General features: G+C 36.9%; 1 protein-coding gene across 1 annotated transcript; it reads left to right on the top strand.

The window, feature by feature from the left end:
- The first annotated feature begins 258 nt into the window (after window positions 1–258).
- meis2b (Meis homeobox 2b) lies at window positions 259–19,541 on the top strand. The gene is made up of 14 exons (XM_067383430.1): window positions 259–353; window positions 1,748–2,299; window positions 2,420–2,652; window positions 2,985–3,126; window positions 3,283–3,333; window positions 3,729–3,779; window positions 3,886–4,032; window positions 5,670–5,784; window positions 12,224–12,363; window positions 14,225–14,301; window positions 16,103–16,161; window positions 16,247–16,336; window positions 16,454–16,540; window positions 18,533–19,541. Exons 2-13 carry the CDS (start codon window positions 2,282–2,284, stop codon window positions 16,510–16,512), a joined length of 1,182 nt encoding a protein of 393 aa, XP_067239531.1. The 5' UTR covers window positions 259–353; window positions 1,748–2,281; the 3' UTR covers window positions 16,513–16,540; window positions 18,533–19,541.
- Window positions 19,542–25,285: the final 5,744 nt, after the last annotated feature.

The following is a 25,285-nucleotide window of genomic DNA, read 5'->3' as shown; positions in this document are numbered from 1 at the left end:
GCTTTTTTTGGTAATGTTTGGTTTCCCATCGACAATGAGGCTCCGGTGAGAGAATTCAAATATGAGCTCGTTCTCCTCTTGTAGTCTTTGAGTTTTCAAAGACAGATGCACCACTAGGTGGTGATAGAAGGTAAAGTGACTTTGAAATTGATTGTTGCGCTGGAAAGCACAGCACATGTGAAACTGGAGCCCAGCGGCAGGTTTGCAGGACTTTCGCTGGATCTGAAGAACTAGGAGGAAAGTATCTTGCGGCTCAGGCAAACATCCTGACGGGTCAAGCAAAGGTCAATACTTTTGAAATTAGAGTGGATTATCGTCATATCAACATGGGCGAAGAACATTGACATTTAAAGGTAGTTTAAAAATCGTGAACATTTACGTACCAAATTTAGGATTTTTTTTTTAAATTGAAGATAAAATATAACGATTATAATTCAAATAGATAATTGTTATTATTATTGATGTATAATAGTTATTTGTTAAACTGTCAATATATTTCTTAAATCACTTAAATATGACGCTTACCATAATTCCGCTAATCTAAATGAATATAAAATAATTTATGTTTGTGATGTCGCACTGCAGAAATTTATATGAAAATTAGTTTGTTATTCTCGGCGTGTATTTGTAGAAATGCCGCATCTAAATATATAAACTATTTTTTTCAATAGAATTCACTGAGGATCCTCGCAGTAATGCGCTTTCTCGAGAAATTTAAATTAATGTCTTCAAGCCAGATTTAATTCTTAAAATGATTGAATAAATAGGTGAATAATTAAGAGCAATATAACAAATGAAATAAAAATAATAAAATAGACGGTTAAATTTCACAAATGCTATGAATAAGAATGCTGTTAGAATTTGGCCAAAAGTAGCCTAACATTTATTGTTTATCTGTTGCTTGATTTCATAGTTATATAAAACATATATCGTTTTAAAAATATTTAGCCATTGTCTTAGTTATTTTAAACTACAAATAAGAACTTATATGTAGGTGGCTATTTTTAGAAGAAAAAAAGCATGACAAAATCCAATTGTAAGTACATTTAAATTGGCGACTGCAAAGTAAATTAAATTCTTCTCTACATCAAATTAGTTTGTGTTTTCTTCCCAGCCGATCTCGTTTCCTGTATAGGCGTTTAAATATGATGATGGAATTGCAGAGAGACAGTCAAGCAGAATTCCCTCAGTGTCATTTACGCGCAAAAGCGCTTGAAATAAACTGCACGGGGTTTTATAGCCCCACGTTTAAAATATATTTCTAGTTCCATATACATTAACACTCGTTTCTTACAAAAATAATAATATAAAACAACGTGAATTTATAACATTAAACGCAAAAATACAGTTCTTTAACTAGCATTGGAGAACATGACAGATTGATCTATTTACTGTATTTACAGAAGCTAGGACAGGAAAAATAAACGTAACTTTATAATATAAATGTAATCACTCTACAATGAGCAAGTATTGAAGGACAGTTAAGCAACGAAGCAGTCAAAATTCACATGTGGTAAATATTTTCAAAGGCTCAAATGTTGTGTTGCTCAGCAATTTGTTGAAATAAGGTCCATTCCCAGTTCGACTCAGTGCACTGATCTGATTTTAGCACTTTTAAAAATAAAGACACTCCACCCCTAGTAACAAAACGCAGAGGATGGTGGTGCGTCATCCGCGCGCGTATCCAATGTGAGCACTCGCTGGCTACTCGTGGTCATTGCGCTCTTCTTTCTCTTGCTTTATGTAGAGGTGTCGAGCTGGTAACACCCACCACGCTTCCCAGGCTCAGTCATCAGGGGTTCAGTCTCTCTTCAAGAGGAACCTGCTTCAGTCACCAACACAATCCCAAAGCGTGGGTCGCAAAGAGGGACCATGAGATCCGGATAGTTTTTCCTCGCAGTGTTTGCAATGCCAGACACGAACATCCCACAATTTGGAAAGATTCTTCTTACTTCAGGAAGTCTTTGAAGGGTAAATTGCATTAGACTGTCATAAGGTTGAAGTGGAAGCAAATATTCATAGTCTATATAAGGTAAATGTGTCGGGTTTTTTTTTTTATTCGTTAAGTATACATTAGTGTATTTAGCGATACGATAGCAAAACAAAAAGTGGATGAAAAAGGAGCGATCAAAAACTCTTCACAGGACATGCTCTATCATCTCAACGGATTACCGACAGCTCAGTCCTCTTAAACCGGATGCTCAAAAGGAATTAAATCACTCAAATTGCTTCCTCGTTGGATAAGATCACAATTTGCACTTAACATCAACAGAAGCGTCATATGCTGATGGCTCAACGGGTACGTTCTCTTATAAATCCACCGCGTAAAACAACTTAAGTCGTAAAGTTTACTTTTAATATTTGTATTAAACACATTTGCTATTTCACTTACCTATAATACGGTTTCTATCTGATGCAGTACGAAGACCTTGCCCACTATGGTGGCGGTATGGATGGAGTTGGGGTTCCGACGTCGATGTACGGGGACCCGCACGCGCCTCGGCCCCTGCCGCAGGTTCACCATTTGAATCACGGGCCACCGCCACATGCCAACCAACACTACGGGGCCCACGCACCGCACAGCATCATGCCCAGCAGCATGGGCTCGGCTGTCAACGACGCACTTAAAAGAGACAAGGACCAAATTTATGGGTACTTTATTGCAGTCATGCTTATATGATTTCTTACTATTAACACAATCTTTACATGGTGTGCTACAGTCAGTAAATTACTTTGCACATAAAGGATGTCTGTTAGTTAAGGATATTCATATAGTGCCCTGCTTAAATAAACTTTAAAATAAGATTGTTTATTTTTCATAATAAATATTACAGAACGCTTTTAGTCAGTATCTGTGTCACAGAGTGGCCGTCAAAGCAATGAAAGTAAATTCCAAAGCCGTATTACTGTCATCATCATGATTGCTCAGTTATTGATATAGTGTTTTGATCGAAGCACGTAAATGTTTATGTTGATTCTTGAAGGCACCCGTTATTTCCTCTGCTGGCGCTGGTGTTTGAGAAGTGCGAGCTGGCCACATGCACGCCGAGAGAGCCCGGAGTCGCTGGAGGAGATGTGTGCTCATCCGATTCATTTAACGAGGACATCGCTGTGTTTGCCAAACAGGTAATTTTTTGATTGAAAAATACATATATATATTTTTTAACGATTTAAGTAACGTTCTTTAGCTAGGCTAAATGGAATTTTTGGGGAAAAGTGAAATTATTCGCTGTTGGTTTTTGTTTTCCCCCCATTCTGACAAACTTGTGAAATTTTCCTCAGATTCGGGCAGAGAAGCCGTTATTTTCTTCTAATCCAGAGTTGGACAATTTGGTAAGTGTAGCCTAAGATGTTGTTTCGCTCAGATTTTGTTTCAGGTAAATCCGCTTCAAAGCGTTATGTGAGGATTCTTTGAGGGAAAGAATGGAAGCTTTAGTGATTTATGAGGCCGCGTGTTATCAGAGGGCGTGGGGGTCTTTGCCCTGGGCTCCCTCAAAGCATCGTCTCTGGAGGAACCTATTTACACTTCTGCTATTGTCATAACTTTACAAAGCCAACACAATATCAGACGTGCGAAGTTTTTGATGTGAGTGGGAATTCTCGCGCGATTAGAATAACCAAAGGTTTTAAATGTTTGTTTTTTTTAATCAAGTTTAGCATATAATTATTATTATCCTAATAATAATAAAATTATATATATTTAATGCATTATTTTACTCTTTCCTTAGATGATTCAATCAATACAAGTATTACGATTCCATCTTTTAGAACTTGAAAAGGTATGTTAATTATTTTATCGTAATTTTCAAATTATGTTATATTGTTCTAATGGTAAATTAAAGTACAAACTGAATAATCTGTATGTTGTCGTTTTTCCCTCATCAGGTGCACGAGCTTTGCGACAACTTTTGTCATCGGTATATTAGCTGTTTGAAGGGCAAAATGCCCATTGACCTGGTAATTGATGAACGGGATGGCTGCAAATCCGACTTCGACGACCTCTCGGGATCCTCGACAAATCTTGCAGATCACGTGAGTTTTAATTGGCTTTCTATGACATCATAAAACAGGCCAATTAGATAGTGGAGCTGTTTGTGTATTTAGAGTACAGGCAATTTATGAAGGGAAGTTTCCAACAAAGAAACGACTGAAAGTGCCATTTATTTTTTTATTGTGTAAACTAACCGGAATGAGTTTTTTAAACTAACCCAAATTGTTTTCTGACATTTTTTTAACCAAAAAATTTGTAGCGCCTCAGCTTTTTTTTTTTTTTTTTTTTTTTTTTTTGCTTCCTCCATTATTCATCTCCACAATGCATTTTCTCCATACAGAGAGAGTGAAGGAGTAATTACTTAGTTACATATGCTAATTTATTTAAACAACATTATCTAAATCCATTTCTCTTTGCTCTAATATGAATCATTAAGGCATTGCCCCAGGACATATCTTACTTTAGAAGAGGTATGATGATGGTGATGATCATGTTGATGAAGCCCGTCATGTTGGGTGCAGGTGTTGTTGAGGGTCAGGGTTTTCCCCCCACTGTCCACCCCTCTGTTAGCCCTAATGATCAACGTTACATTTGCACGTGAATGCGCTATTGTCTTTGAACTGATTGGATTGTTATTGTCAAGCAGGAGGGGAGTCTTTTTTCACTCAGAGACCAACAGTGTGTTCTTTACAGTTGTGCTTCCTATTATTAACGCACCACCCCCTGTCACAGGAACAAAACCACAGAATTAAGAAGAACAGGACTTTACTTTCTGCTTAGCTCTGTTCCATGTCAAAATGAGAAGGAGAGGTTGTAGTCACATTAAACACTCTGAGAAAAACAGAGCCGTTTAATGATTTGAACCGACGTTAAAAAGCCTGTTATAGTTCCTACGTTCTGTCTTTTATTACAGTGCTTCCATTTTCCATCATGTAAAACGGTAGATGGCTTTTCCCATCCACACAATTCCTGTAAATAGATCCGCACCGCGGATGGTGAGGTCTAACCGTCATACCTTCACTTGGTCAGCTGAAATTTATTTGATGAATATGTACCTTTGTACACTTGACGATAACTGTAATCTTTTATTGATGCTCCTGTAATGTCTTATCGATTTACAAGTGTGCAGTGTGACACAAAACAATTTGAATTAGGTGATGAAAGGAGACAGCGCGCACACACACACATAAACACACAAACCCACAGACTGCTTTTGTACGTCCTAATGAGAAAACAGTGAAGGGTCTTATTCACACAGCTTTATTGTTGTAGGAGCTTATTCTGGCCTTTCTTAGAGCTCTTTAGCTGATCACCATCAGGCAAACAGCTGACGCTAAGGGCCTGAAGAGGAACGGCTGCTGTTTGCCTTCATGTTGAGGCCGTCTAAGTGCTTTATACCCTGTTCTGGATAAAAAGGGGACGCCGCTGGTTTCTTGTGAGCATTTACGGTCAGACATCAGGAGAAGCAGTTACTCTATTCGTGGCTCCATAGGACTTGTATTCCTAGTTTGTTTGGATCGTGCATTTCAGTTGTCTTTAATTTAGTCTGACAAATTTTCAGCACAGACATGGTAACTAGGTGCTTAAAAAATGGCTGTTTTAAAAATAGCATGTGTATGTGCTTGTGTTTCTAACGTGGCCTTCTTTTTTCACCCTTCGATCTCTGGATGTTCCTCAGAATCCAGCATCCTGGAGAGACATGGACGACGCTCACTCCACTCCCTCAGTCGGCACCCCAGGACCCTCCAGCGGGGGACATGCCTCTCAGAGCGGAGATAACAGCAGTGAACTCGGTAGGAAAACCTGTCACTTTTACTATTACGTCATAATGTGCTTTGTTGAAAAGACTGCTGTCATCTTAATTCATATTCCAAGCTTTGAATAGTATTTTTACTGAGGTTGGATTTTAAATTGTTTATACATTATACAAAAATGGGAACTGGTAACAAAATTTAAAAGTCAAAAATATTACTAAATATTGCGGAATCACCCTAATTTATACCAACAAAACTAAAATGTATTGGGTTGAAATAGCTCTTTTAGGTAACAACTGCAGGTTATCACTTTTGTTGCAGTGTATATTTTAGTTTGATTACAACCTCTACTTTGCAGAATTTAAATTCATAATTTGTTCATGCGTGTGGCTGTGAACGGCATTTACTAATCAAAGTCATGTGTCATTGTTTGTGTCATCATTGCGATGGTTCACTGAGCTGGTTTTACGATTTAACTGTGGACACAATAGTGTTTAATGTTCTTGAAAGGTTAAGGGTCTAATTTAATTTACCAGATCTTTTTTTCTTTTCTTCTGCTTTCTTAATTTATATTGTGATTTGCCATTTCATATTTATAGTCCCTTAGAGCTGTCTATCTTTGGGGGAAATTTTATTTTATTTTATTTTATTTTATTTTATTTTATTTTATTTTATTTTATTTTATTTTATTTTATTTTATTTTATTTTATTTTATTTTATTTTATTTTATTTTATTTTATTTTATTTTATGACTGCAAAAACCTGTAAGTCTGTCTGATATTTTTCATTTTAAAGAGTTTTTTTTTTTTTTTTTTTCAGGCTCCTATGTTTAGGTTCAGTAATTTCATTTTAGTGGCAGTGAAAAGGTTATTAGTCAGTTATTGAAATGCCTTATTTTCAAAAATGTCACTGTTCATTGGTATTTAACAAGTTTGATTGTCTTTTGCTGAAAAATAGAGAAGTCTGTGTGTGCTTTTTATGTGCAAAAATCTGTTTCAGCAGCAGACGAAACACTGTTGTGTTTACATGCTACTCGCAAAATCCTGTGATTGCCACTGTAACGATTTTCTTTAGCCTTAGAACGGGCAGAATTATGAGGTTGACTACGTTTCCTTTTGCCAGTGACTAAAACTAACACAGGTTCATCCATTTCATCCTACTCCTCCATCTTGTTTAGTTAAAAATCTCTTTAAACAGGATAAATACTTGCAGCTCGACAACTGAAAGCCGGCTCATACACACACCGTCATTCATCTTGAAATCATATGATTCAGTTTGCGCCTTCTGTGAATTTTGAGGCTTTTGCTAGCAAAGGGAAGTGGTGTTTAGAGGTTTCTGCCAAAACAAACCAGTATTTCTGAATGGGCTGAGGTTGGGATTTAGTATTTAAAGCAAAAGTATTTGATGATTTGCTCAATATTGTTACTTTTTGACAGAGGTGGCGTTTAGCAGCTTTTCAGTGAAAACAGCCTTCAGGGTTTCTCACCTCCTTTTAACCATTAGACATCAATGGCCTGACCATTATGCAGCACAATAGCAGGATGTTCTGCAAGACAAGAGAAACCAGAACCAAAAGCCAGCAGCCAGATTGTAATTCTCTGACAATTCAGCCTCAGTGTGACAATATGAAAGCTCTAGTTTAAAATGTTTGGCATAGCAGCAATGCCAGTAGCCTTTCTGCAATGCAACTCTGTATAAAAGAGAGAAAAGCATTGGGTGGTGGCATCTTCCCCACGCAGGGCTTTTTTTAATCAACAGTGGGGGGACATCCAAGACCCACGGCCTTTTGACCCCAAAGAGCATGCATTGAAGAAGGGGAAGAGGAATGACCCCTGCCGGCCTGAAGGACAGAGCACTTCAAATACAAGTCACAATAGAGGGGTGATATCTGGGGTGATCAGAGGCTGTGGTTGGGTTAGGATCAGGGACATCTACCTGCTGCTCCTCCAGGAGCCACTTTGGATCAGTGTTCCTCTCTTTATCATTCAAGAGATCGGTAAAGCAAACACCTTTTTCCATTACAAGTGAATGGGGGGTCTTACGTCAGTCACCCAACTCGAGTCCAAAGGATTACTGGGCCTCTTCAAAGCACCTGTCTCTTGTAGGGGGTTCCCTTTGTTGGTTGCACATCAGTAGAAGTTGCTCCTGTTGAGAGACCTTCACTTTAAGGAAAGAGTGCTCCGAGTGTTCCTCGGTTATAGTCCGAATGGTTTTTAAGAACAGCTGACTCACCTCAGTGGGTTTTTGGGATGGAAGTGGTGGGGGGGTTCCACAGCTATCCTAAATTTGTGAGTGTTGGTGGGAATGCAGAGCCTAGGAATGTCCATCACAAAGGCCGAAAGGGAACAAAGAGAAGCTGCAGGACATTCCAGGCCAGTTGTTACCTCTAAGGCCGCTGAAAGACACAGGCTGAGACAGGATGTTTACATCTATATCTGAACCCTCAATGGAGGTTAAATCCCAGCATGAAGTGTAGTGGACCAACAACAAGTGTCAAGAGCCGATGCCTCCCGCGTTTTTGTAGTTGTCAATACCACCCAACTGTGGTCCAATCCCATGTTCCTCCAGATCATATCATGGCCACGGGGGACAAGAGGATAAGAGCATCTAATCAATATGCTTTAAGCGAAACGATTAGCGAGAACAAAATCATCTGCGTTCGTCCAGTAATTATCCAGTCTGTTGCGTCCAGTAGTCAGAATTATGGCCCCTTTGGAGAAGTATAGTTCGTGATAGATTGAGGTCATGGTGAGCTCATTAAGCAAGCAAACAGGATTTATTCTGTGATGCGTGCGGGGTGGCAGTCATCAGACCCGGCTAGTTTGCGCCAGGCCCCTTTGTCTCGGGGACATTCATCTATCTCCAGTTCATCTAATTATCAGCATCAGAACAACGTAGAGCGTTTTAGCTTTTGGACCTTGTCATCTCTCGGATGCTGAAGGTACCGTGATGTGACACGGCTGCCGTCAGGGTCGGCTTGAAGGATGTGGGAAAACCGGTTTAAAAATTCTACTTAGACTTTGTTTAATATGCATATGCTTATCATATCTCCTCAGATCCATTTAGAAGTTTTTCTATTAGTGAAAGAGAAAAAAAAGGACTGTAAATTGAAACTAGTAGCCTCTTCTCCATGTCTTAGGGTGCTGTTTTTCCCTAAACAGCCTGAGGGCTTACTCCAGCCTTCCTCCAGGCTGCTCTGGCCCCCCTCTGCGTTGCGCGTGCAGACTCTGGGGCCGGGGAGTGAGGTAGGGCTCAGGGAGCTGCAGAGAGCAGAAGCCTTTAAAGAGAGTGCAGTCGCACAGGCTGCATGGGCCAAGTTGCCAGGGAACAGTCAGAAGCGATTAGCGTCGGGTTGGATCAGCCCTGCGGCCTTCGTTTTCTGGAACAGGAGGAGAGAGAATCGAGGAGAAGGGGGGGAAGAGAGTGTTTGAGTCTTCCTTAGATGTAAGGATCTCACCCAGCTCTCTTTATCTATCGTTTTCCCCTTCTTTTCTTTTCTTTTTTTAACTTTTTTTTTCTTTTCTGTATATCTTATTCTATTTCTACCTATTATTACCAATTTCCTATTATACTTCCAGAATTTGTTACTTTTATATTGTTTCTAGCACCTTTATGACATTGGATTTTCTTTTTCAGTATTTATTTTTATCTTATTTTTAACTTTAAATCTTTTTCTTTCTTAAAGTCATCTGTTATTTACACTTTCAGAATAGGTTACTTTTATATTTATTTTTGTTCATTCTTACACATTTTTGATATTTGACTTTTACAAACAATCTTACTTATTTTTTTATCTTCTTGTTTATACATTTAATTGTATATATATATATATATATATATATATATCAATTCACCATTTTCATTGTCTCTTCTTTCATTCTAACAAGATTTTGATATTTGATTTTTTTTTATTCTTTCAAATAAAAAATATGACCTTTTTGATATTTGATAAACACACTGAAAATCTCAGCTTTTTTATTTCATGTTATGTTTTTTAAATTCTTTTATATTACTTTTTAAGTGTAGATAACCTTTGTGATATTTGATTTTCATGAACACATACACACTCACACTAAAAACCTCACATCTTTTCTCTTTTTTCCCTCTTTTCACACTTTTTCTTTCATAAACTTTAAGAATCTATTAATTTCTAACACTTTTTTTTATCTTTATACTCTCTGTGCCGGTTAAAACTGTGGTCAACATGCAAACTCCTGAAAGCATAATGAGTAGGAACAGCAGTCTGTGTTGTGTAGACAGACAGTGTGAGACCACTGCCCTGCCCTTGACTTGCATTTTGATTACAGCATCAGTCAGCCTGAAGTCCATCTACCACCCCCCTTCTTATATTCAAATGTCATTATTCATTATCTGAAATATTAATGCATGAATATGGCGCATACAGTCGCCTTTGATTGATGCATCCCCAAAAACAAGGAGACACAGCAGGGCCAATCTTAAGAAAAGTAGGGTTCCTGTCCCGCCTCCGGGGAGGAGTCCCTCAGATACATTATTCACACACCCTCCGGGCAGGCTTTCAAGGCATCTCTACCCTCAGGGCAAGAAAAATAAGCATGACTGTTAAAAGTAAATCATCTTGCCTGATGCACAGTTAATGGAAGAGGGAAAGAGGGATGGAAAGAAAGAGAGAAAGGATGGTGGGGAGGAGGACAAGACGGAAACCTTAGTTTAAAAGCGGCCTCCTGCCTGGCTCTGATCTTAAACTAGATTGGATGGTAATGGAATGAAAGCAAGCTTGATGTTATCAGAGAGCTCACAGTTCAAAAAGCATTGTTTGTTGAGCATCAATTAAGCTTATAATATAATACCGGTTTATGACTAGTAAAAAGAGGCTCATGTATTATCAAACTCTCAATTACAAATTGGAAACTATGGTTTTTATGAATGCTTCAATTTCTCTCATTTGACATCATGTTAAACAAATAAAAAATAGTAGCATATTTCTGTTTGATTTGCCATTTTATTATAGCCACTTTTCTGAAGCGCTTTCTCAGTTATGAAACATTTTGCAAGAGCAAATAGATGAGGTATTGTAAATATAATTTAATAATAATATAATTATTTTATGCAAAATATATGTTTAATATTTACTATTAGTTGTGTGTGTGTGTGTGTGTGTATATATATATATATATATATATATATATATATATATATATATATATATATATATATATATATACAGCTATTGAAAAAATTAAGAGACCACTTAACATTGATTTCTGAACTTGGAGTGGTCTCTTAATTTTTTCCATAGCTGTATATATATATATATATATATATATATACACACACATACACACACAAACATCTAATAGTTGTAATAGTTGTAAAATATAAAAAATATTAAAAAAAATGATATATGAATATGAGAATATGAGATATGAATATGAGAATAAATAGGTGAGGTAAATAAGTGCAAGGGTAAATTGTAAGGCAAGGTATTGTATATATAACTTTTAATTAAATAAATATTCATGCAAAAATATGTGTAATATTTACTATAAGTTGTGTGTGTATATGTGTGTATGTATATACACATATACACATTCATATACAGTATATACATACATATAACTAATAGTTTTAAAATATTAAAAATATCAAAAAGATATGATATATATTCAAACTATATATATATATAGCATACAAATACAGTATGAGTGTAGTATACTATATACTATATATAGTATACAGTATATATATATATATATATATATATATATATATATATATATATATATAGTTTAATAGTAGTATATGTAATAGTAGTAATAGTAGAACACTGTGGTCAAAGGTTCAATTTCCAGTAATTACTACAAAAATAACTACAATAGCTGCTGTGTGTGTACATGGCCTAAACTTAGTCACATCTTGCAATGTGGCTACTGTAAACTGTAAATTAGCGGTTTAGCATTGTATGCACTGTCCCTGCACTGTAAACCAATTACTAACATAAATTCTGAAGCCGAATACGGGTTTCTCAACAACCACTAACAGGCGTTGCTTTATTTATGTTTTTCCTATGTTTTTCGACTTTATTTTGAGTGCTAATGCAGATCAGATATTCTCTTTGCAGTGCCAAGTCTCCATTCCCGATTCAAGCATGGAGCCTGGACATTCATTACCCCTTGTCAAAGACAGAACTCACATTGAATTAATAGCACTAGGGTTGGTGCAGAGCTTTCCTCGAGATCTCTGACATTGAGACAGCGAGAGAGAGCGGGAGAAATCTCGCTCTGTTGATTAGCGTTCCCTCTCACTGCATGGATACTTCTGCTCGCCACGGTCCTTGTGTTACTGTTGCTAATCAAAACAAGCCCCCCTGCGTGGCTCTTTCACATCGCGTTTGTGAGTGGCACTGGTGATCGGTCTGAATAAACAACTGGAGGTGATGTTTTATCTCATTAAAGTGACTTTCTTCTTTTGCTTTTTCTCTCTCGCTGTTGTTTATCAGGAGATGGCTTGGATAACAGCTTGGCATCTCCGGGAACAGGGGACGAGGACGACCAGGACAAGAAACGGCAGAAGAAGAGAGGAATCTTTCCCAAAGTGGCGACCAACATCATGCGGGCGTGGCTCTTCCAGCATCTTACGGTAAGACTCGCTCAGATTTCCCGGTCGGAAGTCGGAGGTCTTCGTAAAATGGTCCAGACTGTTTGACGTGTCTCTTGGCGAATTAGTTCAATTCCACTGTTCTCGGCTCAGCGGCCTGCATCCAAACTGCATTAAAACTAGCAGGGTGTGTTATTATCGGTCTCTCGGCCCTCCCATCCATTTCGCTTGTCAAAACCGAGGGTCGTATTCGCCTCGGGGTGAGTACGTTTCAGCCAAACTTGCCGGTTTAGGGCTGATTTGTGGCATTCTCAACCCTCTTGAATCTCAGCACATTTTCACTGGTCCACCTCCTTAAATTCTCACCATTCTCTTGCGTCTTCCTGTTTTCCATTCTCTTTCAGAATTCCTGAGCTTTCTAAGGGCTACACAGGTCCTGTACACATAGTAATCCTTTCCCTTTTACCCACCTTTAGAGTTTAGAGATAAAAAAAGGAGAGCCTAATTGAATTATCCTCTCTCTGTTCCCAGCTCCTTTTCAGAGCAATTTGTGAAGCAAAAGTGTTTCCCATTGCAGGATGTGTCCTCTGACAAAAAAAAAAAAAGTGTTAGAGGGGACTTTGGCCTCTGAATGGCCCCCATTGCAACACCCAGGCGATCATGCATTCATTTGGGGTCGGGGCTGAATGAAAGCTGCAGGATTACGTTTTGTCGGGTTCTACTTTGAGCCAGTGTGCGGCGTTTGGGCTAGGGGGGCTCTTACATATGGTCTAAGCCTCCATCCTTTGTGACCTATTCAGAGGTCCACGATAAAGACCCCCTGTGCTGTCAATCTTAAAGAAAGGTGGAACATTAAGATTCAGTGGAACATTACAGTTATAACTGTTAGTTTCACTGGAACGAGATAGAGAGATCTCCTTTGGCATGCAAATGGGGACGAGGAGGGGGCTCCTTAATAGACATAAGTGCAATTCATGCAAATATGAGCGATTCTTTGAAAGCGAGCTTGTCGGCTAGCTTGATCGTAGGATCCTCACTAAACCTTAGCAAACAATCACAGCGCAACCTGCCGAGAGGTTTTTGATAAGAGTTTAAAGATGGATCCCAGAGCCCAGCTTGCATTCGACCGTCACTGGGTTGTGTAGAAAGGGGGCAGGGCTTACAATCATTCATCAGCACAATGACAGCTAGCAAGCCAGGAGGTGAGCAGGGAAATCTCCGTCAGTGTGTGAGAGAGAGAGAGAGCAAGACATGGAAAAGGACTCATCCCTCACCAGTGACCACGGGAGGTGAGGCCATGACAGTGCCAAAATTGGTGCACACCCACGACCCTGGACTGTCTATACATTCACCCCTGCCTGCCATCTGCTGCCCTCCCTCTGCACTCACAGTGAGAGCAAGAGGATCAGGGGCCAGGGGCCACTGCGGGGCCACCAAGGGCCAAGCCCTATTCAACCCTAAACAAAACTCTCCATTGTCTCTCTTTCACACCCACTCGATCATTTGTCAAGTAATGTCAAATAATGTCAAACAAAACCACGAGTGCTCAGCCAATAAGACGCAGAGAAATTCTCCAACTCAGGGCTGCATATAGGTAGTCTATCATACATAATGATGTAATTTCCTGAAAGAGTCATATGGGATCCACGCTTTTGCCCGCAGTCTCACATTTGATGCTCAAAGTCATTAGTCATTTAAACAGATTGGTTTTTAGGGAAAAGTAAGGTCATTTTGATTTACTTTTTTAATGGAGACTGCAGGGAGAAATACACAACTTTTAAAAAATGAAGACATTTGCATGTTCCATTCATTATTGCTTTATGGATCGTCGGACAGCAATGTTATTAACTGCAGAGGTTTCTTACACATTAATCTAATTGTTCTTGTTGTTTCTGTCTTGCAGCACCCCTACCCATCTGAAGAGCAGAAGAAGCAGCTAGCACAGGACACAGGCCTCACCATCTTACAAGTGAATAACTGGTGAGTAACCTTTGACCTTTGGCTTTTGACTTGCCAGATTGACCTCTCAGCACTTAGAAGTCAGGGTTGGGGATCTCTGTAACATTTCCATTTCAAGTCCGGTGATCCTGATTTCTCACACTATTATTAGACGGTGTTCAAAGCCCCTATGAGACAATTAAAAGTAAGAATAGGAGCAATGATGAGGTTTGCCGAGGGTCTCCGAGGGGCTTTTATAAAAGTTGTCAAATGTTATGTTAGGATTCAGGAATGCTGTTCGGTCACCAGAGTGCTCCTGGATGTTTGTTCAGGAACCATCTTGCTTGTAAAAGATGTTATTGGATTACACAAATGTGATACTCATTCACATTTTGAGAATGTGAAAAGGAAATGTATGTATGGGATATTTTTGGGGTAGCATACGTCCACGCTGCTATTCTTAACAAGGCAACTTTGATGTCTATAATAATTACCAATAGACATCAGAAATATTTTATTAAGTTAGTCTGTCATGACATTTTAACTTCTATACTTTAATTTATTTACTTTAATTTACCACATATACTCTCATAATAACATTTTAATTTTGGATAGCATACACTATTTCAATTAGCACAATTAATAAGCAGGAAACTTTTTTTATTTTTTTTATTAATTCATTAATTAATTAATTTTTTACTTCAACATATTTTTACTTTACTGATACATTTTTTTAATTTAAATTTTTACTTAAAAATTCAGTTTTAATTTTGATTTTTTTCTACTTTCCTCTTCCATGATAAAAAAAAAAAAAATATATATATATATATATATATATATATATATATATATATATATATATATATATATATATATATATATATATATATTATTAAAATACTAAAATTAAAATATTTAAATTTGGCATGTATTTAAGCCATATAACGTGGACAATTCAATTCTATTTGATTTCAATTCAATTCTACTTTAATTTTCCACGTATACTGTGATAAAATGTCAACAAAAGCTCATCTGTTTTAATAATACAGTCATAAAGAAAAGTTTTTGTATAATAAAAAAGTCATGCCAAGTATTATCATTCTTTTTTATATATAAAAAATGAAAATGTCAAATTTGTAACATACACTAGCATGTGTTTACCACAAGAAAAATAAGGTGTTCACAAACATTTGGCTAAGACTCATTGTCATGAGTAATTCCTTCCCCCAGTGCATGTCAGGGGCATTTCCTACCTCTCAGTTACGGGCTGCTGAAGCATATTAGTGTCTGAAAAGCAGTTAGGCTAATCATACCCTGAGGCTGCCAGGCCAATGCTATATCAATTGAATATTTATTGAGCACTGACCCCTTTACTTGATTCACTAATATATTGCAGCAAGAAACGCAATTAAACCAAGTCTTAAAAACAGACATTAACTTTAGAGTGCTGAGGAAAGGAAAAATATACCACAAATCAAATAAATCTATTTGTTTTTATTGTCCGCAACTATAAAATTCACCATTAAATGAAATGTTTCTCAAACGTAATTTGTAAAAGGTGTTAAAATCTCTTTATTAAGAAAACCTCTGCTTGTTTACATTATAAATTAGAGAATTTCTTTGGTCTGGTGCTTTAACAGTACATTAGCTTTTTTTGTGGACTCCTGACAGGTCCATTAACCCAAAGGCCCAGGAGAAATTGCACTGCATTAAGGGATATTTTGCAGTAAATCATAGCAAAAAGCTCACAGTAGTAAAAGTCCTGAGTGTTTAAATAAGAGTAAAATATACTGTGTGCGGTCAGTTATATAAATAGATTTAGTAAACGTCTTCTCTCTGACAGGTTTATCAATGCTCGAAGAAGAATCGTGCAGCCCATGATTGATCAGTCTAACAGAGCAGGTAAAGTGCAGGTTTATCTATACTATTACCATATGAGCAGTGTGTGCATATATCTCACATATATATTGTCTCTTTGTGTGTTTAGTAAGTCAAGGAACCGCTTACAGCCCCGATGGTCAGCCGATGGGCGGCTTTGTGCTAGACGGCCAGCAACACATGGGTCTTCGGCCTGGCGGTAAGTTGCACTTTGATAATAATCGCACGTAACTCACTTTTAGTGCTGTTATGAAAATGTTCCTGTGCATTTGCATGTTTTTTATTGTCTTTTTAATTTTGTTTCTCCGTCTCACAGGTCCAATGGGAGGTATGGGCATGAACATGGGCATGGATGGACAGTGGCATTACATGTAAACGCCTCCCAGCTTCCCAAACCATAAACGTAAGGAAACGCTTTGGTACTTAGAACATCCCCGCTCTTTCTCCTTTCACTCGGCGTGTGAAATCTGATTATGGTGGCAATTCTCTCTCCGACGACCCCCCCCCCTCGCACGCACGCACTCGCGCACCTTCCTTCCCCGGCTCCATCTTCGCTGCCTGTCTCTGACAGTCCACAAATCAAGACGTATCGCTCGCCGCGGGCGGCCTGGCATGGAGAATTTTATTTAATACCCACACTGTGCTGCCCAATGAGCCCCTCCATAATGACACTTACCTTGATTAATAGAGCTCTTTATATGTAAATAGGCACCGCATCCAGTTCTCCAATCGTGCCAACACAGCCCTTTCCTCTCAAATAACAACCTCAGCCTCTGCTAATGAAGGGAGAAGAGAGGGGAGGTGAGCGGAGGTTAACACCCCCCACCAAAGCCACAGACACATAGAGATATCATGAGCTCCGGCTTGCAGGAGCCAGAAACACGCAGACTAAATAATTTCCAGACTATTTAATCCTACCTTTTTTTTATTGAATTATCATCGAGTCGTTACTGTAATTGCGTCATTTAGAGGAATGTTTCCCCATCCTTAATTCGCTCTGGTTAAACACCATATGCTGGTGGATCGTTGGGATCATTATGAAGATCTGTTTTCCTGCATAAAGCGGATTGAGACACATTTATGATCTTAGAGGCAGGTGTATGTTTATTTAAAAGAATATTCAGAGTTAGGTACAAGTTATGTTTAATTGAGAGCATTTGTGGTGTAATGTTTATTACCACAAAAACAAGAATTTCAATTAAAGTGAAGTTTACAATTTTATAAAAGCACTTATATTCATTTTTCTATTATAACTTTTTGTATTATTTGAGATGTAAAGCTGATTAAATACACTGTTAAATATATATATATATATATATATAAATATATATATATATATATATATATATATATATATATATATATATATATATATATATATATATAGATATATAGATACATATGATCAATAAGTCATAGCAACATATGTTTTTCAATTACTTTAATAAATTGACCAATTTTAATTTCATTTTTTAAGTTAGGTCTCACTTTAGGTGGCCTTAACTAATATGTACTTACATTTAAATTAATAATTTGATACAATGCACTTATTGTCTACATACATGTTTTTACATTGTACTTATATTTGAAAAATACCTGCATGTAATTACAGCTGTAATTAATTTCTGTTATTACATTTATAATTGCACTGTTGACCCATACCTGTACCACCAAACCTGTACCTAAGCTTACCTGTATCCCACCTCAATAGCAGCAAAAGTGTTTTGAATACAATATGAACACAATAAGTACATTGTACTAATTTTTTGATGCAAGTACATACACTTTAAAAAAAAATTGTTGGTCTAACTTAAAAAAAAAGTAAGTTACCTGGTTGCCTTAAAATTTTAAGTTCATTGAAATAAAAAAATTGAGTTAATACAATGAAGGTGATTGGTTTAATCAACAGAGACTCTAAATATTATGTTATCTGAACCACATTAATTACTGAAGTTGATTCTACAAAAAAAAACAAAATGTTTTGATAACAAAATCATGAAAATCTTTTTCACCTAATAGAAAGCTTTTTCACCTTAAGCTATATAAGATTTAACTGCAAGATTTTTAAAAATTAGTTGAATGGGGGGGGGGGGGGTTGACATTTACTCATTTTTATGGTCATTTTGAGGTTTTAGACATTACGATGTAAAATTGGATATAACTTTTTTTTTTTTTTTTTTTTTTTTCCCACACTAAAATCATGTTAACTTGCATATTGTTTACATCTTGTGGCTACTGAAATGTATAATGAAAACATATTTTAAAGTTTAAGCTTTGGCCCCATTAACTTCCATTATATAAGTGTCTCGATGAAATCCAGATTTTAGCCTATTTTAGCCAGTGTGGATGTGGGTGAATAAATCTCTCAGTATTGTTTTTTTCCTCTTTGTTCTAGGTTTTGATGGTGGCCTCAGGAATAGTCCCAGTGCCGGCCGGAGGCATGAGGAGTCACGTCATCATATTCATCCTCACCTGATCACACCCTCTTCCATCACTTCCTCACCTCTCAAATCTCCCACGGACCCCCTCATCATCTGGCCATCAGATCTCCAGCCAAAGGACCTTCCGAAGGAGCACCACCTTAAACAAAAACAGACTTGAAGCATTTGTGCCAAAAGAGACTTCTGAAAAGACAATTGGAGATCTTTTCTTTTTAAATTATTTATTTATTCTTGTTATGCCGTCAAGAAGCACGGGGACCACACCATTTGTGCACTTTTGCTCAACCGTGGCCGCCCCAGATGCGAATATTCCATACCTCCTCGCGCACAAGTGTACATGCTCATATTAAATGTGGAATATAGTAAAAGATGCTAAAAGCCCTCAAGAACTGAAATGTGAGTGTATGATGAGGTTTTTTTATTATTATTATTTTGAGAAATGTTCAATGTTTGGGTTTGTGTCATTGACTATAGTTTTAGACCTTTGCATTTATGATTCCTCAAATTTTGAGGGAAAAGAAACCACTCGAAGGGATCATTGTGGCACACATCTGACACAAATTCCAGTATCTGAAACCACAAAGTCTTCCCCACATGAAGTGTTTTGAAAAGCATCACTGAGGAAATGAGTTGTGCGTTTATTTGTTGAATTGGTGAGCAACAGTGCTCTTGTAAGGCTAAGTATGCCTGGAGGAGTTTTTAAACCACTAGAGATGTTCCATTGTACATAATTATGTAAATGTTATTTGTAAAACACATCAATGTCAAATAGGCATTCAGTCGAGATCCTTTAAATATGGAGATGGGACATTGTTGTACATTTTGGGTCCGTTCTCGCTCTTGCTTTTCTCTATGGAAAAAGTCGATTATATGTTTGTTGATGTACTGATAAGTTTGATCGATCCTCCCGCTCTGTCCATTTTTCCTTTTAGGAGTCTTTTAAAGCAGTACAGTATTTCTACACAGTCAAAAGTCGAATTCTTGTAATAAATGCTTCATTTTCAAAATGTTAAATCTCTTGCTTTGAATGTTGTCGTGCTGTTTCATTTCGACGTGAAGTTGAAATTAAATTCGGTTGTAAATACTTACAGAAATATTTATTTTGTAAATAAAATGCAACTGTGCTGCAATTTATTTAAGTAGCCTAGCCTAATCATTAAAAAAGAAAGAAAAGAAAAATGAGGCGCAAACGAAACAGGTCATTTCAAAAATCATTTTAAACGTGCAAATATCAGACGGATGCATCAAACAATCATAACAGAGATGACTAAAAACGAATTGAATTTTTTTACTATAGTGAAAGTTGCATCAGAACGTGTAAAATTGCAATTTGATAACCGTATAGCTAGCTATACTTCCTAAAATCATCTAAGAAGGTGTAAAATGTGTGCAGAGGTCTCTTGTAAAATGTTTGAGGCAATCTGTGAGGAAATAAATCACATTAATTCAATATTTTCAAATCAGGCGACTGGGCGGCGTGTAATTTTTCAGAAACACAAACCCCGCGCACTTCTTCATCTCCAGCATCTTTTAAACGCAATTTCGCCGTGACATTTTCAAATGGTTTTCCTCATGCTGTTTGATATCTTAGCTAAGACTGCTCCTACAGACGTTTCTTTGCTTATTTCGACCTCCAGTTTGTGTTTCTCTAGCCTGCAGTACTGTGAGAAAATGCTGTAGTTTGGTGGTCATTTATCAATGTCAGCGGCGTAACGATCTCACTGCAGTATTGATGAGGAGAATTACGCTGCTGGAGGAGAAGCCACAGGCACAACAATACCTGCAATAACGCGACGCCCAATGCCCTTGCGTTTCATCTCATTCCTTTCGATAATGGAATTATTTTAATAAGACCTTCCTATCCGTTTTGTTTCTCGTTCCTCTCATTTATTTATTTATTTTTTAAAACTTTTTTTATTTTATTTCGACTTCCGATCCACGTAATTATATCTACCTATGTTTGAAAACAAAAGCCTAGTTTTACTGCACAATTCGTTTAAGACGACATAAAATAAATATAGGCCTATACACTCATATATTTCTGTGTTGAAACAATGACGATACGTGACTTAATATTTGGCGACTGGGTATAGGCCTATAAAGCGAGTTTTACCTCATAAAGCATCTTAACTTTCTATTAAACCCAACATATATATATATATATATATATATATATATATATATATATATATATATATATATATATATATATATATATAATGACATAGCCTAAAATTAGCTAAAAAGCTAATCCCTAGCTATAAGGAAAATGGCACTCCAACATAGTCGGGCAAAACATTCTTTAAGTTATGCGTTTCTGTAACATAAAACCACACATCTACAACATAAAAACAAGTTTAAAGCTGTATTATTATCTCAGGCACAGCTAATGTTGATACAGATAACTCAAATGCTGAGTGTGTATATCTTGGTCAGAGATAAATTCGTTGTGAAAGCTGCCGGAAACAAGAGCACAGCTTAATGAAATATGGGTCATCCTTCCCACACTGAGCAACATCACGTAAAAAGATACAACATAAAATGGAGCAAACACGATTCACACCCATCTTATAATTTTTATTAACTGATCAGCGACGTAAAAAGAAGACGCCGTTCCATTATAAAATGTAGGCCTATGTTTGGAAAAAGTCTGTTGTGAAGCGGCATAAAAACACGAAACGGACTTAATATAAATGAATTAATAAGCACAATTATAGGCCTAATTAATACATAATAGAATAAATTAAGATATAAAAAAAACGTTCTGCTTTTAAGAATTCTTAATTTATGTTATTAGACCTTAATATTTTCCTCTCCTTTATTTTGGAACACAGATTTGTGGTGACTTTTTTCTCTCCCACTGATTCGGATCCATGTCTTGCTGTAAAAACTGAACTGAAGTGACTGAAACAAAAGCGATAGCCTCTAATAGCGTGTCATCATGCCATAAATGAATCACAACTGGTGCAACTAGGTGCAATAACTTCTTAAACCTTGTAATCACAGTCTATTACTGAATTATTGCAATTATGATTTTATGAATCAGCCTGTCATGGCAGTAGCAATTCTGTACAGCCCTCCTCATTTCGACAATATAGCTTAGATCTCAGTCTGACTATACAGTCAAGGACCCGTCCAGACCCGCTGAATCCAACTTGTCAAACACAATTTCTATTGTGTATATCTCCTCTCTCTGGATTTCTAGAGTGGTCGTGTTGAGAACCTGGTCCATGTGAGGAGATGTTTATCCCCTGGTTACAGAACAGTCAGCGGGATTGGTGTTTAAATTTGAGGCCAAAGGAAATTAGGTGGGGAGGCCTCTCTTCAGCTTTATTTACAGCGGTGCGTGTGCCAAGAGGTCAGGGGTCAAAGTTGAGAACGGGGCCAGTGGGAGAGCTATCTTGCTTCTAACACTGATTGTTCCACATGCCTGGAGTTCTGTGCATTCTCTCTTTCAAGTCCTGGGAGGCTGATCAACGTTAAACGGCTCCCTATATGATGAGCAAAACCAGGTCGTCTTATGTTCAAGAAGGAAAACAGACTAAGCTTTTGTTGACTGAAGGATGTGAGCTGGCGACAAATGGTTAAATAACATCAGAGCATCATTAAAATTATGTCATTTATGATGTCCGCCGATCAAAAACCCCATTAAATTCATTGCACCAGGGTGAACAAGCCATAAAGTAAAGTGTCCCCCAGAAAAAAAATGTCAGATTCAGGATTGTACACTGCAGAGGGTCCCCAGCTGTGGAGCAGAAGGATTTTCACTTTTATTAAGATCAGAAGGAACTCAATTTGGACAGTCATGCTGGACAGTGGACCTCAACCATCGGCCAAATGCGGTGGAATTAAAGTGACACATGTCGGTCCAGGTTTTTTCACCTGACAACTTTATCTCCACTTTTCCTTCTTGGATCTGACAGCCTTGCACACTGTAGTTAGTGTCTGTTGTGCTTTTATTTCAGCCATTTTGATGTTTATTTTGAACTGTTTTTTTTTTTTTGTTTTAATAATGTAGATTATTTCATAAAAACGTCCAGTGTTCTGCAACATCTACACACTTCCATTAAAAAAAAATGGGGCCTATTTATGTATTGAAATGTATTAAAATTGATTAATGTTTTTATTCGGTAAGGATGCATTAAATTGATCATAAGTGAGAGTAAAGACATTTATAATTTTACAAAACATTTTTATTTCAAATATATATTGTTCTTTTCAACTTTTTATTCATCAAATAGTCCTGAAAAATATATAATGGTTTCCACATGGATATGCAAGCACAACTGTTTTCAACATTGATGATAATGTTTCTTGAGCAGCAAATCAGCATATTAGGATGATTTCTGAAAGATCACGTGACACTGAAGACTGGAGTAATGATGCTGAAAATACAGCTGTACCTTCACAGGAAAAAAAAATAAATTCAACACAGTGCTACAACAACCCATAATGAAATGACCCTTCACAATAGGTAATGCTTTACAATGAACTCTGTTAGAGAGCTAATAATGGCAATTTCTCTGTTCAATAAAATACCTTACTCACCTGCTGAGTAGCCTAATAAAAATGCCATATCTGAGTCACTTTTACAACAAATCTGTCAGTTCTTGCATCTCTGAAAGCCAATCCAATGTTGATTCTTGTTTTATTACGAGTTCTATTGCCCTTTCTTTTTGCCAGCAGACTCTCCTCTGTTCGGTGTTTTTTTTTTTTTTTTTTTCTTGTTGTGACAACTAACCTTATGCCACTCCCACAACACCTTTCTCTATTTATGGATATGTCGAGATGTTTTCCTCAGAATTGTGTGATATAAACTCGCCAATGCGAGTTATAAAGTCAGAACTGTGTGATATAAACTCGCAATTCTGACTCAGAATTGTGAGTTTATATCTCGCAAATGTGAGAAAAAAGTCAGAATTCTGAGAAAAAAGTCAGAATTGTGAGGTTGTATCTCATAATTCTGACTTTTTCTCAGACTTCTGAGTTTATATCTTGCCATTCTGAGAAAAGAAGTCAGAAGTGCAAGTTTATGTATTGCTATTGTGAGAAAAAAGTCAGAATTCAGAGAAGGTCGGAATTGCGAGTTTATATCTCGCAAGAGAAAAAATCCAGAATTGCGAGAAAAAAGTCAGAATTGCGAGTTTATTTCTCGCAATTCTGACTTTTTTTTTAACCCTCAGAATTGGACTATATAACTCGCCATTGTGAGTTTATATCTCACAATTCTGAGAAAAGAAGTAAGAATTGCCAGTCTATATCTTGCAATTGCAAGAAAAAAGTCAAAATTCTGAGAAAAGAAGTCATAATTTCCTGTTTATATCATTGTGAGTTTATATCTTTATAACTTGCAATTCTGTCTTTATTTCTCGCAATTGTGAGTTTTTATCTTGCAATTGTGATATTACTCGCAATTCTGACATTATAACTCACAATTCTGAGAAAAGTCAGAATTGCGAAATGTAAACTAGCAATTGTGAGATAAAAGGTCGCAATTACCTTTTTTCTTTTTTTTTTTTATTTAGTGCGAAAACAAGCCTCCATATATGTGCACATTTCCTGCCAAAAAAACAAAACAAAAAAAAAACATCCTGCCAGATGTATAAACACTTAAAATATGCTTACCTTAGTGAATCAGGGTTAAGACAAAAACACATTTTGGAAGAAGTATTGATAATGTATTGATTCATTATTTAAGTTTTGTTAATTTTGAACAATGAAAAGTTACATAGTGTACCTTTAAAATGTTTCTCCTAAATAAAAATGAGATTAAATTAAGATCAAATTTAGACTTTTGTTTTAAGTCTCCTACTTTTCTTTTTTTTTTTTCTTCTGAGAAAAAGACACCAATTGTTACATGTATCTTCAAGAATTGTACTTCAGATCTTAACAATGTGCTCAAATGTGCACATGCCTGCATTCAAAAGTTTAATTTTCAATACGAACTCAAATATTTTTTCATAAGAAAACTAATTTATTATGGCTATAGTAATTATTTATAGCTCTATAACTCTTACTGTAGTGCATGTCAGCACTCTTCTGTCTTTTTTATTTCTCCTAAGGTTGATAGTAATACACAAAACACAAATGAGAACTCCATTAAGTCTCATGAGCAATGTAATCTTTCTCTGACAAACCCTTGTGGATGCTATCATTGATAAGAGACAAAATATTTCTACATATGGTTTAATATAGACATCCATTGACTGCGACTCCTTATATTCAGTCTGAAATATGTTCCTAATACTCTTTTTTTGTGATATAGTGTATCATTTGTGAGAGGAATTGTCACCCCTCTGAACCTATACAGTAAACACCACAATCGTCTACAGACTTCAGTATGGCAACACATTTCAGATTCTCCAAACAATGTGTTTAATCAATGGAGGTGACAGTAAAGGCCACTGCTCATCTGATTGATACTTCAGTTCCTTGAGTCATGTTTGCCATGGTTTGGCCTTACATTTAGAGTGTCATCTATCAGAAGGTGTTTGTGTTAGCAACTGTTCTATAGCCTAATTGCTCGCACATGTGTGGGGCTGCTTAGATTGGGCATGTGTTGATAAATTAGATATCGTATATCGGTCGGAATGAGATGATGAATTGTGGGTGAAAGGGTGAACCGAGATGCATGACTCAAATGTGACTTTGATTATAAAACCAATACAGCTACAGCTCACCCAAACACAACGCGTAAGAAACGCGGT

Source organism: Chanodichthys erythropterus, chromosome 4, assembly GCF_024489055.1.
Source record: "Chanodichthys erythropterus isolate Z2021 chromosome 4, ASM2448905v1, whole genome shotgun sequence".
In the NCBI taxonomy this organism is placed as follows: Eukaryota; Metazoa; Chordata; class Actinopteri; order Cypriniformes; family Xenocyprididae; genus Chanodichthys; species Chanodichthys erythropterus.
Note: the sequence above shows the minus strand (reverse complement) of the source record. Positions and strands in the feature narration are given on the sequence as shown.